The following is a 13676-nucleotide window of genomic DNA, read 5'->3' on the forward strand; positions in this document are numbered from 1 at the left end:
TATAAAATTATGATGGATATAGATAGTGGGAAAAGCCTGCTTGCATTCACTCTGAGGCTAGGGGAGAAAAAAAAACCCAGAGGACATGGGTTAAGGGTGAAGGGGGAAAAGTTTAAAGGGAACTTTAGGGTGGGGCTTCTTCACACAGAGAGTGGTGGGGGTGTGGAATGAGCTGCCAGATGAAGTGTAAATGTGGGCTCACTTTTAACATTTAAGAAAAACTTGGACAGGTACATGGATGAGAGGTGTATGGAGGGATATGGTCCAGGTGCAGGTCAATGGGACTAGGCAGAAATATGGTTCGGCACAGCCAAGAAGGGCCAAAAGTCCTGTTTCTGTGCTGTAATGTTCTATGGTTCTAGGAATGCTTCTGAGCCCAGGGTGTGTCTGTGTAGTTTAGAAAGGAAGGTGTCAGAAGAAAAGAGCTCTGGTGATGAAGGATTCAAGTTAGGGGAACAGACAGGTAATTTTGTAGATGTGAAAGATGCTTCCAGATGGTATTTTGCCTCCTTGCTTGAAAGGTAGTAATCTTTGGATTGTTGTCTGTGCCATGCACCAGTGAGGTTAAAAACAGGATGGTAGTTGAATGTGTGGCTGAATAATTAGTGCAGCAAGTGGGTTTCAGATTTGTGGATCATTGAGATCTCTTCTGGGGAAGGCGTGACCTGTACAAAAGGAACAGATTGCACCAGAATTTGAACTGGGGGGGGGGCAATATCCTTATGGGTAGATTTACTAGAGTTCTTAGGGAGGGTTTGAAACAGTTTGGCAGTGGGATGGAATCTAGAGTGACAGGTTAGAGGATGAAGCAATTGGTGTAAAGCTAGATATAAGTGTAGAGAGACCATATAACCATATAACAATTACAGCACGGAAACAGGCCATCTCGGCCCTTCTAGTCTGTGCCGAATACTTACTCTCACCTAGTCCCACCAACCTGCACTCAGCCCATAACCCTCCATTCCTTTCCTGTCCATATACCTATCCAATTTTACTTTAAATGACAATATCGAACCTGCCTCTACCACTTCTACTGGAAGCTCGTTCCACACAGCTACCACTCTCTGAGTAAAGAAATTCCCCCTCGTGTTACCCCTAAACTTTTGCCCCCCAACTCTCAACTCATGTCCTCTTGTCTGAATCTCCCCTACTCTCAATGGAAAAAAGCCTATCCACATCAACTCTATCTATCCCCCACATAATTTTAAATACCTCTATCAAGTCCCCCCTCACCCTTCTACGCTCCAAAGAATAAAGACCTAACTCATTCAACCTTTCTCTATAACTTAGGTGCTGAAACTCAGGTAACATTCTAGTAAATCTCCTCTGTACTCTCTCTATTTTATTGACATCTTTCCTATAATTCGGTGACCAGAACTGTACACAATACTCCAAATTTGGCCTCAACAATGCCTTGTACAATTTTAACATTACATCCCAACTCCTATACTCTGATTTATAAAGGCCAGCATACCAAAAGCTTTCTTCACCACCCTACCCACATGAGATTCCACCTTCAAGGAACTATGCACCATTATTCCTAGATCACTCTGTTCTACTGCATTCCTCATTGCCCTACCATTTACCATGTATGTCCTATTTTGATTAGTCCTACCAAAATGTAGCACCTCACACTTATCAGCATTAAACTCCATCTGCCATCTTTCAACCCACTCTTCTAACTGGCCTAAATCTTTCTGCAAGCTTTGAAAACCTACTTCATAATCCTCAACGCCACTTATCTTAGTATCATCTGCATACTTACTAATCCAATTTACCACCCCATCATCCAGATCATTAATGTATATGACAAACAACACTGGACCCAGTACAGATCCCTGAGGCAACCACTAGTCACCGGCCTCCAACCTAACAAACAGTTATCCACCACTACTCTCTGGCATCTCCCATCCAGCCACTGTTGAATCCATTTTACTACTTCAATATTAATACCTAACGATTGAACCTTCCTAACTAACCGTACTAACCTTACCTTACCTTTGAACCTTGTCAAAGGCCTTACTGAAATCCATATAGACAACATCCACTGTTTTACCTCGTCAACTTTCCTAGTAACCGCTTCAAAAAATTCAATAAGATTTGTCAAATATGACCTTCCACGCACAAATCCATGTTGACTGTTCCTAATCAGACCCTGTCTATCCAGATAATTATATATACCATCTCTAAGAATACTTTCCATTAATTTACCCACCACTGACGTCAAACTTACAGGCCTATAATTGCTAGGTTTACTCTTAGAACCCTTTTTAAACAACGGAACAACATGAGCAATACGCCAATCCTCCGGAACCATCCCCATTTCTAATGACATTTGACTGTGAGGAAAGACGGCCAATGGAAAGGGCATAATTGTTGTCAGCTGGACGGGTTGAAATGTGTCTATTTTAATGCAAGTAGTGAAATAACAGAGCATTAGACACTTGGCTGAGACAAGGGCAGGAATGGCTGCTATATATTCCAAGGTATAGATGTTTCAAAAGAGACAGGAAGTGAGGTGGGAAAGTGCATTGCTAATCAGGGATAGTTGTCACAGCTGCAGAAAGGGATGTCATGGAGGGAGGGTCAGCTGAGTTAGTGTGGGTGGAAGTCAGAACAGGAAGGGAACAATCACTCTATTGGGACTATTCTATTGGAACCCTCCATTAGCAATAGAGATACAGAGGAGCAGATCAGGAGGCAGATTTTGGAAAGGTGCAAAAATAACAGGGTTGTTGTTTGTTTGTTGTTGTTGTTTCAACTTCCCTAATGTTAATTGGCACCTCCTTAGTGCAAAAGGTTTAGATGGGGCAGAATTATACAATGTGAAGATAGGCTAAATAGAGAGAAGGCCATGCTGGATCTGGTACTAGTCAATGAACCTGGTCAGCTGACTTCTCTTGCTGGGTGAACATTTCAGAGACAGTGACCACAACTCTGACCTTTACTAATGTTTTGGACAGGCATAGGACCAGACCATATCAGAAAGTATTTAAATAAAGGAAGGGGAAGGGGAATTATGATACTACTAGGCAGGAACTGGGGAGCACAAACTGGAAACAGATGTACTCAGGGAAATGCACAATGGAAATATTACAGTTTAGGAAGAACTTGTCTAGGTAACTGGATGAGGCATGGAAAGGATGGTAGGGTGAAGGAACCATAATTGGCAGAAGATGTGGAACATTGGGTCAAGAGGGGAAAATAAAGCTTACTTAAGGTTTAGGAAGCAACGTTCAGATATTGTTTAGAGAGTTACAAGGTAGCCAGGAAGGAGCTGAAGAATGGATGTAGAGGAGAGAAAGAATGGGGCATGAGAAGGCCTTGGCGATTATGATTAAGGAAAACTCCAAGCTGTTGTATGTGTATGTGAAAAACAGGAGGATGGCCAGAGTGAGGGCAAGACTGATCAAGGATAGTAGAGGAAATGTGCCTGGAGTTGGAGGAGGTAGGAGAGGTCCTTAATAAATGCCTTCAGTATTCACCACTGAGAGGGACCTTGATGTTTGTGAGGACCGTGTAAAACAAGTTGATATACTGGAATGTGTTGACATTAGGAAAACATGTGCTGGAACTTTTGAAAAATTAGGACAGGCAAGTTCCCAGGGCCAGACAGGAAAAGCTCCAGAAGGTAGAAGGTAGTAGTAGATGGAACTTATTCTCCTTGGAGGTTAGTGACCAGTGGTGTTCTACAGGGATCTGTTGGGGATTTCTGCTCTGTGATTTTTACAAATGACTTGGATGAGGAACTGAAAGGGTGGGTTAGTAAGTTTGCAGAGGACACAGAGGTTGGTGGTGTTGTGGATAGTGTAGAAGGTTGTAGATTACAATAGACTTTGATCTGATGCAGAGCTGGGCTGAGAAGTGACATATGAAGTTCAGTTAGGAAAAGTAACATGATACAGTCTGGAAGGTCAAACTTGGAAGGCAGAGTACAGGGTTAATGGCAAGTTTCTTAGCAGTGACGGAACAGAGGGATCTTAGGGTCCACCTACTGTATATAGATTCCTCAAAGCTGCTGCACAAGTTGATAGGGTGATTAAGAAGCATATGGTCTTTGGGCGTGTATTAGTCAGAGGACTTGAGTTCAGGAGCCATGAGGTATTGTAGCAGATCAATAAAGCTCCTGTTAGCCCACACTTGGAGTATTATGTTCAGTGTGGTTCCTCATAGGAAGTATGTGGAAGTTTTAGACAGGGTGTGGAGGAGATTTACCAGAATGTTGCCTGGATTACTGTAGATAGCAATAGACAATAGGTGCAGGAGTAGGCTCTTCGAGCCAGCCCGCCATTCATTGTGATCATGGTTGATCATCCACAATCAGTACCCCATTCCTGCCTTCTCCCCATATCCCTTAACTCCACCATCTTTAAGAGCTCTATCTAACTCTTTCTTGAAAGCATCCAGAGAAGTGGCCTCCACTGCCTTCTAAGGCAGAGCATTCCACAGATGCATGTCTTATGAGGAAAGGTTTTTTCTTTAAAGCAAAGGAGGATGAGAGGTGACTTGATAGAGGTACATAAGATGATTGAGATAGAGTGGAGAGCCAGAAACTTTTTCCAAAGGTGGAAATGGTTAAAATGAGGAAGCATTATTTTAAGGTGATTAGGGGAAAGTATAGCATAGATGTCAGTGGAAGGTTTTCTTTTACACAGAGTGATGGGTACTTGGAATGTGTGGCCATGGGTGATGGTAGAGGAAGATACATTAGGGACATTTAAAGGACTCTTACATGGGCAGTTGATAAAAGGAAAATGGAGGGCTATGTGAGAGGGAAAGGTTAGATTGATCTTGGTTTAGATTCAAGGATAGATAGATAGATAGATAGATACTTTATTCATCCCCATGGGGAAATTCAACTTTTTTTTTCCAATGTCCCATACACTTGTTGTAGCAAAACTAATAACATACAATACTTAACTCAGTAAAAAAATATGATATGCATCTAAATCACTATCTCAAAAAGCATTAATAATAGCTTTTAAAAAGTTCTTAAGTCCTGGCGGTAGAATTGTAAAGCCTAATGGCATTGGGGAGTATTGACCTCTTCATCCTGTCTGAGGAGCATTGCATCGATAGTAACCTGTCGCTGAAACTGCTTCTCTGTCTCTGGATGGTGCTATGTAGAGGATGTTCAGAGTTTTCCATAATTGACCGTAGCCTACTCAGCGCCCTTCGCTCAGCTACCAATGTTAAACTCTCCAGTACTTTGCCCACGACAGAGCCCGCCTTCCTTACCAGCTTATTAAGGCACAACATCATGAGCTGAAGGGACTGGACTGTGCTGTACTGTTCTGTTCTAACTTCGAGAAGGATTGATGTAAATAAATAGTAAGTACTATTTCACAAGTTGACCATATACTATAATTGGGAAGGCCTGGATCCAATGTTATTATTTAGTCTTTCCTAACATTGCATGAGTTCTGCTTTACTACAGGAAATAGTGTTAGAAAGAAATCCCCAGTTAATGGAAATGATGTTTTGGAGTAATTTAGTTTGCAGCCACATTTCCATTCTTCTTCAGCCTGTCTTGTTTTTGTTTATTTTTCCTTCCACTTGATGCATTATAAAAAGAACAGAATTAAATCTGTACTTTTGATATTCTAAAACTTTTTTTCAAATGCATTTGACCTTTCAAAATTGTTCCCTAATGCCTCTTAATGACACTATCAGTTAAAACAGAAGTCTGGCACCAGAATAAGAATTGAATTTAAATGGAAATTCTATAGAATTTTGTTTCACCGGACTCAAAATTCCTGGTAAAATGGAACATAACATTTTTGATTTACAAACTATTTTTCATATTCTATGGCTTTTGTCTACAAATTCAGACATTTGGGTGAGTTGGCAGGATTGGTGATTGGTCGACCCTGTGTGTAGTCTAGAACATCCGTACACAAGGCTTCCACAGCATCCATTCTTTCAATATGCACGAGTCTTGTCAACAGATCATGGATGCTGTAACCTGCTGTGCTTATACGATCGAAGAGTTGCATTCCATCTGTCATTCCACCTATTTCATCCCTTTTCAGTCCAAAGCTCTCTGCGAGATGGCGCCATGTTTTTACAATAGCTTTATCTGTGCTGTATGTAGAACTCAACATTCTGCTGGTTTTCTCAAGGCAATCAAATGGTAATTCTGTAGGGCTGAGTCCTGTAAATATGAATTAAATGAATTCAAACAAAAATGTGTATCTTCCACTGAAAACTTCTGAGATATGCAGTAGTGTTCCATCATCTGCTCTACATCTCAAACCACATTTTTAATACATTTTTAGATTAGTAATGTGATACTGTCTACTAGAGTTATTTAATCTACAAAACTAAATAACAAATTTCTCCTTTATATTTTGGGTATGTTGTCAGTGATAAATTCCCTACATACTGTTCTTAATTGTATCAAGACCAACAGCCTTGTATTCTGATATCAGAAATTATCAGATTCTTTAAACAAAAAAATGTAAACAACGTTTAATCAAACAAAATATTTACGATATTACTGAAGTATTAAATACACAACTGTCTGCAAACACATTTCAGCTCTTACCTTCTGTGAAACTGCACACTTTCTTGCATAATTCAAGTATCTTTTCCCTGCGTGACTGTATCTGGAAAAATAAAGCCCATTTACAATTGGAAGATGCTACATTTGGGGAAAATAAAGCAAACAATGACTGCTGTACAAAATTACCAACTGTCCTGTGAGAGATGTATAAAAAGCAAATAATGTGAATGTTGGATAGTAGAGTTTGCACTGTACAACAACAGAAGCGTGCAAAGATGGAATCCATTGCCACATACATCTGTAGAGGCCAAGTCATTGGGTATATTTAAAGTGGAGGTCTACAGACTAACTTGTTAGCAAACATGCAGTTGCTCGAGAACAAAATTAACAATCTGAGGGCAAGATTACTGTATTGAAGGAACATGAGAGACTGTTATGTTCTTTGTTTATTCTGTTTAATCTGGTATGTCTTACTCCCAGCACACCAGTTATGGCCATCACACCCAAAGGCTTCTCAATTCACAGGATGGATTGAACTGCTGATTCAGAAAAGGCCAAAAGTAGAGGTGTATGTTTCATGGTAAGCACTCAGCGGTGCTCTGATGTGGCGGTTTTGTCAAACGTGTGTTCCCCTGAACCTGAAGACCTAATAATCAAATGCTGTCCATTCTGTTTACCTAGGGAGTTCTCATCCATGATCCTCACCAGGGTTTACATACCACCAGTGGCTGACTATAAACAAGTACTTGAGACACCTCTTATAAAGTAAAGTAACATAGGTGACAGCAGAGGTTTGCTTCCAGATGAGCTCAATGCCTTCTATGCTCACTTTGACCATCAAAACATGGAGAAACCATCACAAACTCCCATAGCTCCAATGATCCTGTGGTTTCAGTCTTTGAGACAGACAATCAGGAAGGTGAACCCACAAAAAACATCCAGCCCAGACGGGATACCTGGCCAAGTACTAAAGACCCATGCTGACCAACCGGCTGGAGGCTTTGTTGAGATTTTTAACCAATCACCTCAGTAGTCTGAGGTACCCAACTACTTCAAGCAGGCTTCAGTTATACTGGTGCCTAAGAAGAATGTGGTAACCTGCCTCAATGGCTATCATCCAGTAGCACTTACATCCACAGTTCTGAAAGGCTGATGATGAAGTATATCAGCAGCTGCCTGAGAAGTAGTTTGCCTACCGGTGCAACAGGTCCGTAGCAGATGCCATCTCATTGGCTCTTCATTCAACCCTGAAACATCTGGACAGCAAAGATGCACACATCAGAATGCTCTTTATCTTGGCATTCAATAGTATCATCCTCTTAAAGCTATTCAGTAAGCTTCAAGACCTTGGCCTCAATACCTCCTTGTGCAATTGGATCTTCAATTTCCTCACTTGCAGATCCCAGTTAGTTTGGATTGGCAACATCTTCTCCACAATTTCATTCAACACAGGTGCACCACAAAGCCATGTGCTTAGGCCCATGTTCTACTTGCTTTATACTTATGACCATGTGGCTAAGCACAGCTCCAATGCCATATTCAAGTTTGCTGATGACACCACTGTCATAGGCCGAATCAAAGGTGATGATGAATCAGCATATAGGAGGGAGATTGAAAATATGGCTGAGTGGCACCACAACAACAACCTCTTACTCAATGTCAGCAAGACTAAGGAGTTAATTATTGACTTCAGGAGGAGAAAACCAGAGGTCCATGAACCAGTCCTTAGAGGATCAGAGTTAGAGAGGGTCAACAATTTTAAATTCCTCATTGTTAGTATTTGTGCGGACCTGTCTTGTGCCCAGCATGCAAGTGCATTTAAGCAGCAAGCACAACAGTGCCCCTACTTCATCAGGAGTTTGTGAAGATTTGGCATGACATCTGAAACTTTGATGAACTTCATAGATGTGCAGTGGAGAGTATATTGACTGGCTACATCACGGCCTGGTATGGAAACACCAATATTCTTGAATGGAAAATTCAACAGAAGTATTGATACACCTCAGTCAATACAGGGAAAGCATTCCCCACTACTGAACACATCTACATGGAGCTTTGTTGCAAGAAAGCAGCATTTATCAATGGGCCCCAGCACCAGGTCTTGCTGCTGCCATCAGGAGGAAGTTACACGAGCCTATGGACTCACGCCACTAGGTTCAGGAACAATTATTAGCCCTCAACCATCAAGCTCTTGAACTAGAGGGGATAGCTTCACTCAACTTCATTTGCTGCATCACTGAAATGTTCCCATAACCTATGGATTCACTTTCAAGGACTCTTCATCTCATGTTCTCAATATTTATTGCTTATTTATTTATTATTATTCTTTCTTTTGTATTTGCACACTTTGTTGTCTTTTGCAGACTAGTTGATTGCCCAGGTGATGCAGTCTATCATTGATTCTGTTATGGATTTATTGAATATGCCTGCAATAAAATTAATCTCAGGGTGACATACATGTACTTTGATAATACATTTACTTTGAACTTTGAAAGAGGGCAGGATAAAAGGAGTTAAGAGGGAGAATAAATCAACTATAATCAACCGGCAGAGCAGATTCAATTAGCCAAATGTTCCAATGCCTTATGGTAAAAAAGAAATAGTAAAGTGACAATAATGGGATAACCTGGAGAAGTTGAACTGAGAGTCTGAGAATATGGCAGCACCACTGGGAAGGGGACATAGAAGAAGTGATTAGTTCAGAAGTGGGAATGAAGCCGTTCTTACACCTATAGCTGTTTGTAGTACAATCCCATCAATTCCATTCCGTTTATTTCCTTTTAAGCCATCTTCTTTCACATTTTCATAAAAATAGTTTCCCCTATTTGACCTGTCTAAACTAGCGGCAACTTACATTGCCAACTCACCCACTCTTTGGAAAGTGCAAAGAGACCGTAACACCCAGACAAAACCCATGCAGCCACATGGAGAACATGGTAACTGCACTGGAGATGAGAATCAAACCCAACTTACATCTTTCTAAGATCAGCAGGAGCAGGATTAATGTTTTTTCTGATAATAGGCAAGACCAGTAGTCTGACTGCAAGGTGACTCTTTTAATTGCTATAAATCTGCCTGTAGACTAATGCACAATTTTCTCAGATCCTCTCAGCCACTCTTTAATTTGAGTTTAAAAGTCTTACCCCACATGCTTTAGCGTTTGTTGATTTTTCTCTAGTTAAAGGAACCAATGACAGGAGACACAAATCGGACATTCCTCGCTTATCTAATGCAGCCTCTTCATCGCTATCCGTACTCCGACTCAAAAGTTGCTCATTTTCTGAGGAAGCATCGTTTTCACTGTGGATAAAAGCATCTTGTGAACATGAATGTGACAGGAACTTGCATGCATAAAACAGGGTAATTTATGTTGAGATTAATTGGTACTGAAATATCTTGAGATTCTGCAAGTCTGTGGAGTAGTTCAATATTCTACTTAAACATAATTATCTGAATCTAACCAACCCTAATATTTATCCAAGTGCTAATAAAAGTAGGATAGTCAAGACAAAAATATTGGAAATCCATAAAGTAGAATCGTATTGAGATTAGTTAATGCACCAGAGGACTAAGTTTAAATTTGGCAAAAGAATCTAATCTTTTGGCAGATTTAAACTTGGCCCTCTTGTACACCAATTCATTTTATCCCTGTGTTTCTAAAAAAAACACTAACCATGACTCCCAGAGATCAGAATAGGTTCCACTCCCCTAATTTTCAATCTCTCTCATGTTGAGCACTCTCTGTAAAATGAAAATGGTCCCTCTTTAGCTATTCCATACAAATACGTAACATGATAGAATTGCAATATACTTTTATATAAATTATTAATGGTTGCTTCCAATGCAACCTGATAAATGTAGACATGATACTGACTATGATCATGAGGTACTAGCACTTTATGTAGCTTTGCATAAATGAACCGATTTCTCTGATTAAAGGGAATTGCTAATATGAAGTGGCAATTCTGGACTAAACTTGAATCATTGAAGGATGCTTGACAGTTGTAACAGGGTTTGAATGGTATCAACTCTTATAAAGTAAAATTAAGTGACACTGGTGATAACAGGGCTTCACCTCCAGAGGAGCTCAATGCCTTCTATGCTTGCTTTGGCTGTCAAAACATGGAGAAACCATCAACAACTCCCATAGCCCCGAAGACCCTGTGATTTCAATCTCTGAGACCAATGTGCGAGCATCATTCAGGAGGGTGAACACATGGAAAGTATCCGGTCTCGATGGATACCTGGCCAAGTACTAAATACCTGTGCTGATCAACTGGAATGTTCTCTGAGGTCCTTAATCAGTCACTTCAGCAGTCTGAAGTACCCACCTGCTTCAAGCAGGCATCAATTATACAGCTGTCTACGAAGAACATGGTAACCTGCCTCAATGACTATCATGCAGTAGCACTTACATCCACACTGATGAAGTATTTTGAGAGTCTGGTGATGAAACATATCAACTCCTGCCTGAGAAGTGATTTGAATCTGCTCCAATTTGCCTACTGGTGCAACAGGTCCACAGCCGCTGCCATCTAATTGCCTCTACAGTCAACCCTGGGACATCTGGACAACAAAGATGCATACATCAGGATGTCCTTTATCAAATACAGCTCAGCATCCAATACTATCATCCCCTCAAAACTAATCAATATGCTTCAAGACCTTTGCCTCAACACCTCCATGTGCAAATGGATCCAGGTAAAGGTGCTGATTATTGACTTCAAGGAGGAGGAAATCCGATGTCCATGAGCCAGTCCTCATCAGGGGATCAGAGGTGGAGATGGTCAGCAATTTAAAATTCCTCAGTGTTCATCATTTCAGAGGACCTGGCACGGGCCCAGAATGTAAGTGAACTTATGAAGAAAGCATGATAGTGCCTCTACTTCTTTCAGAATTTGCGAAGTTTCGGTGTGGTGGACAGTATATTGATTGGCTGCATCAGCGCATGGTATGGAAACACCAATGCCAATGAACAGAAAATCCAACAAGTACTAGTGGATATGGCCCAGTTCATCAAGGGTAAAGCCCTCCCCACCATTGAGCACATCCACACAGAGCATTGTCACAGGAAAGCAGCATCTATCAGCAGTAACCCCCACTACCCAAGTCATTTTTTCTTCTCACTGCTGCCATCAGGAAGGTGGTACAAGAGCCTCAGGACACACATCACCATGCTTAGGAACAGTTATTACCTCTCAATCATCAGGTTTTTGAATCAACAGGGATAACTTCAGTTGCCTCATCAGTGAAATGTTCCCACAACCTATGGACTCATTTTCAAGGACTCATTTCAAGTTTTGATTTTTATTATTTATTTATTATTATTACTTTTTTCTTTTTGTGTTTGCACAGCTTTTGTCTTTTGCACACTGGCTAGATACTCAGCAGGTGTGGTCTTTCATTGATTCTATTATGGTTATTGGATTTTTGAGTATTTTTCTTCAAGAAAATGAATCTCAGGGTTGTATATGTTGACCTATATGTACTTAGATAATTCACTTTGAACGTTGAATATTTTGTGGGATTCATATTATATCTCATCTGCCAGAAGCACTGTTTGGACATTGGAAGGCAGTAATTAAATGCTTAGTGGGTGACCATTGCAAATGGGCTGCTCTTTTTGTACATAGGGCCCAGGAAGAAACTTGGAGATGTACACATTTAGCGACCTGTATTATTTAAATGAGTACAACTGAAAAGGGAATAAACCATTTCTCATAAAAATTATGAGCTTTACAGTTTATCAGTTTTAATGATGTTTGCAGGATGTTAGGGATAAATTTGTCCTGGTGATGAAGATAAAGAATGCTAGGGTGAAGGAACCATGGGTGACAAGTGAGGTGGAAAATCTAGTCAGGTAGAAAAAGGCAGCATACATGAGGTTTAGGAAGCAAGGATCAGATGGGTCTATTGAGGAATATAGGGTAGCAAGAAAGGAGCTTAAGAAGGGGCTGAGAAGAGCAAGAAGGGGGCATGAGAAGGCCTTGGCGAGTAGGGTTAAGGAAAACCCCAAGGCATTCTTCAATTATGTGAAGAACAAAAGGATGACAGTAGTGAAGGTAGGACTGATTAGAGATAAAAGTGGGAAGATGTGCCTGGAGGGTGTGGAAGTGAGCAAGATCCTCAATGAATACTTCTCTTCGGTATTCACCAAAGAGAGGGAACTTGACAACGGTGAGGACAATATGAGTGAGGTTGATGTTCTGGAGCGTGTTGATATTATGAGAGAGGAGGTTTTGGAGTTGTTAAAATACATTAGGACGGATAAGTCCCTGGGGCCTGATAGGGCCCCAGGCTACTCCACGAAGCAACGGAAGAGATTGCTGAGCCTCTGGCTATGATCTTTATGTCCTCGTTGTCCACAGGAATGGTACCGGAGGATTGGAGAGAGGCAAATCTTGTCCCCTTGTTCAAAAAAAGTAGTAGGGATAGTTCAGGCAATTATAGACCAGTGAGCCTTACGTCTGTGGTGGGAAAGCTGTTGGAAAAGATTCTTAGAGATAGGATCTATGGGCATTTAGAGAATCATGGTCTGATCAGGGACAGTCAGCATGGCTTTGTGAAGGGCAGATCGTGTCTAACAAGCCTGATAGAGTTCTTTGAGGAGGTGACCAGGCATATAGATGAGGGTAGTGCAGTGGATGTGATCTACATGGATTTTAGTAAGGCATTTGACAAAGTTCCACATGATAGGCTTATACAGAAAGTCAGAAGGCATGGGATCCAAGGAAGTTTGGCCAGGTGGATTCAGAATTGGCTTGCCTGCAGAAGGCAGAGGGTTGCGGTGGAGGGATTACATTCAGATTGGAGGGTTGTGACTAGTGGTGTCCCACAGGATCTGTTCTGGGACCTCTACTTTTCGTGATTTTTATTAACGACCTGGATGTGGAGGTAGAAGGGTGGGTTGGCAAGTTTGCAGATGACACAAAGGTTGGTGGCATTGTAGATGGTGTAGAGGATTGTCGAAGATTGCAGAGAGACATTGATAGGATGCAGAAGTGGGCTGAGAAGTGGCAGATGGAGTTCAACCCGGAGAAGTGTGAGGTGGCACACTTTGGAAGGACAAACTCCAAGGCAGAGTACAAAGTAAATGGCAGGATACTTGGTAGTGTGGAGGAGCAGAGGGATCTGGGGGTACATGTCCACAGATCCCTGAAAATTGCCTCAC

The 13676-nt window shown here is 41.2% G+C and overlaps 1 protein-coding gene across 1 annotated transcript in view; it reads right to left on the reverse strand.

The window, feature by feature from the left end:
• Nucleotides 1-4255: 4255 nt before the first annotated feature.
• edar (ectodysplasin A receptor) overlaps nt 4256-13676 on the reverse strand; it is a 43475-nt gene continuing 34054 nt past the window's right edge. The window contains exons 9-11 of the mRNA XM_073041926.1: nt 9649-9805; nt 6548-6608; nt 4256-6154 (exon numbers count right to left, since the gene is read on the reverse strand). Of these exons, the coding sequence (XP_072898027.1) occupies nt 5820-6154; nt 6548-6608; nt 9649-9805 (553 nt within the window). The 3' untranslated portion in view covers nt 4256-5819. The remainder of the gene's footprint in view (nt 6155-6547; nt 6609-9648; nt 9806-13676) is intronic.

Source organism: Hemitrygon akajei, chromosome 4, assembly GCF_048418815.1.
Source record: "Hemitrygon akajei chromosome 4, sHemAka1.3, whole genome shotgun sequence".
In the NCBI taxonomy this organism is placed as follows: Eukaryota; Metazoa; Chordata; class Chondrichthyes; order Myliobatiformes; family Dasyatidae; genus Hemitrygon; species Hemitrygon akajei.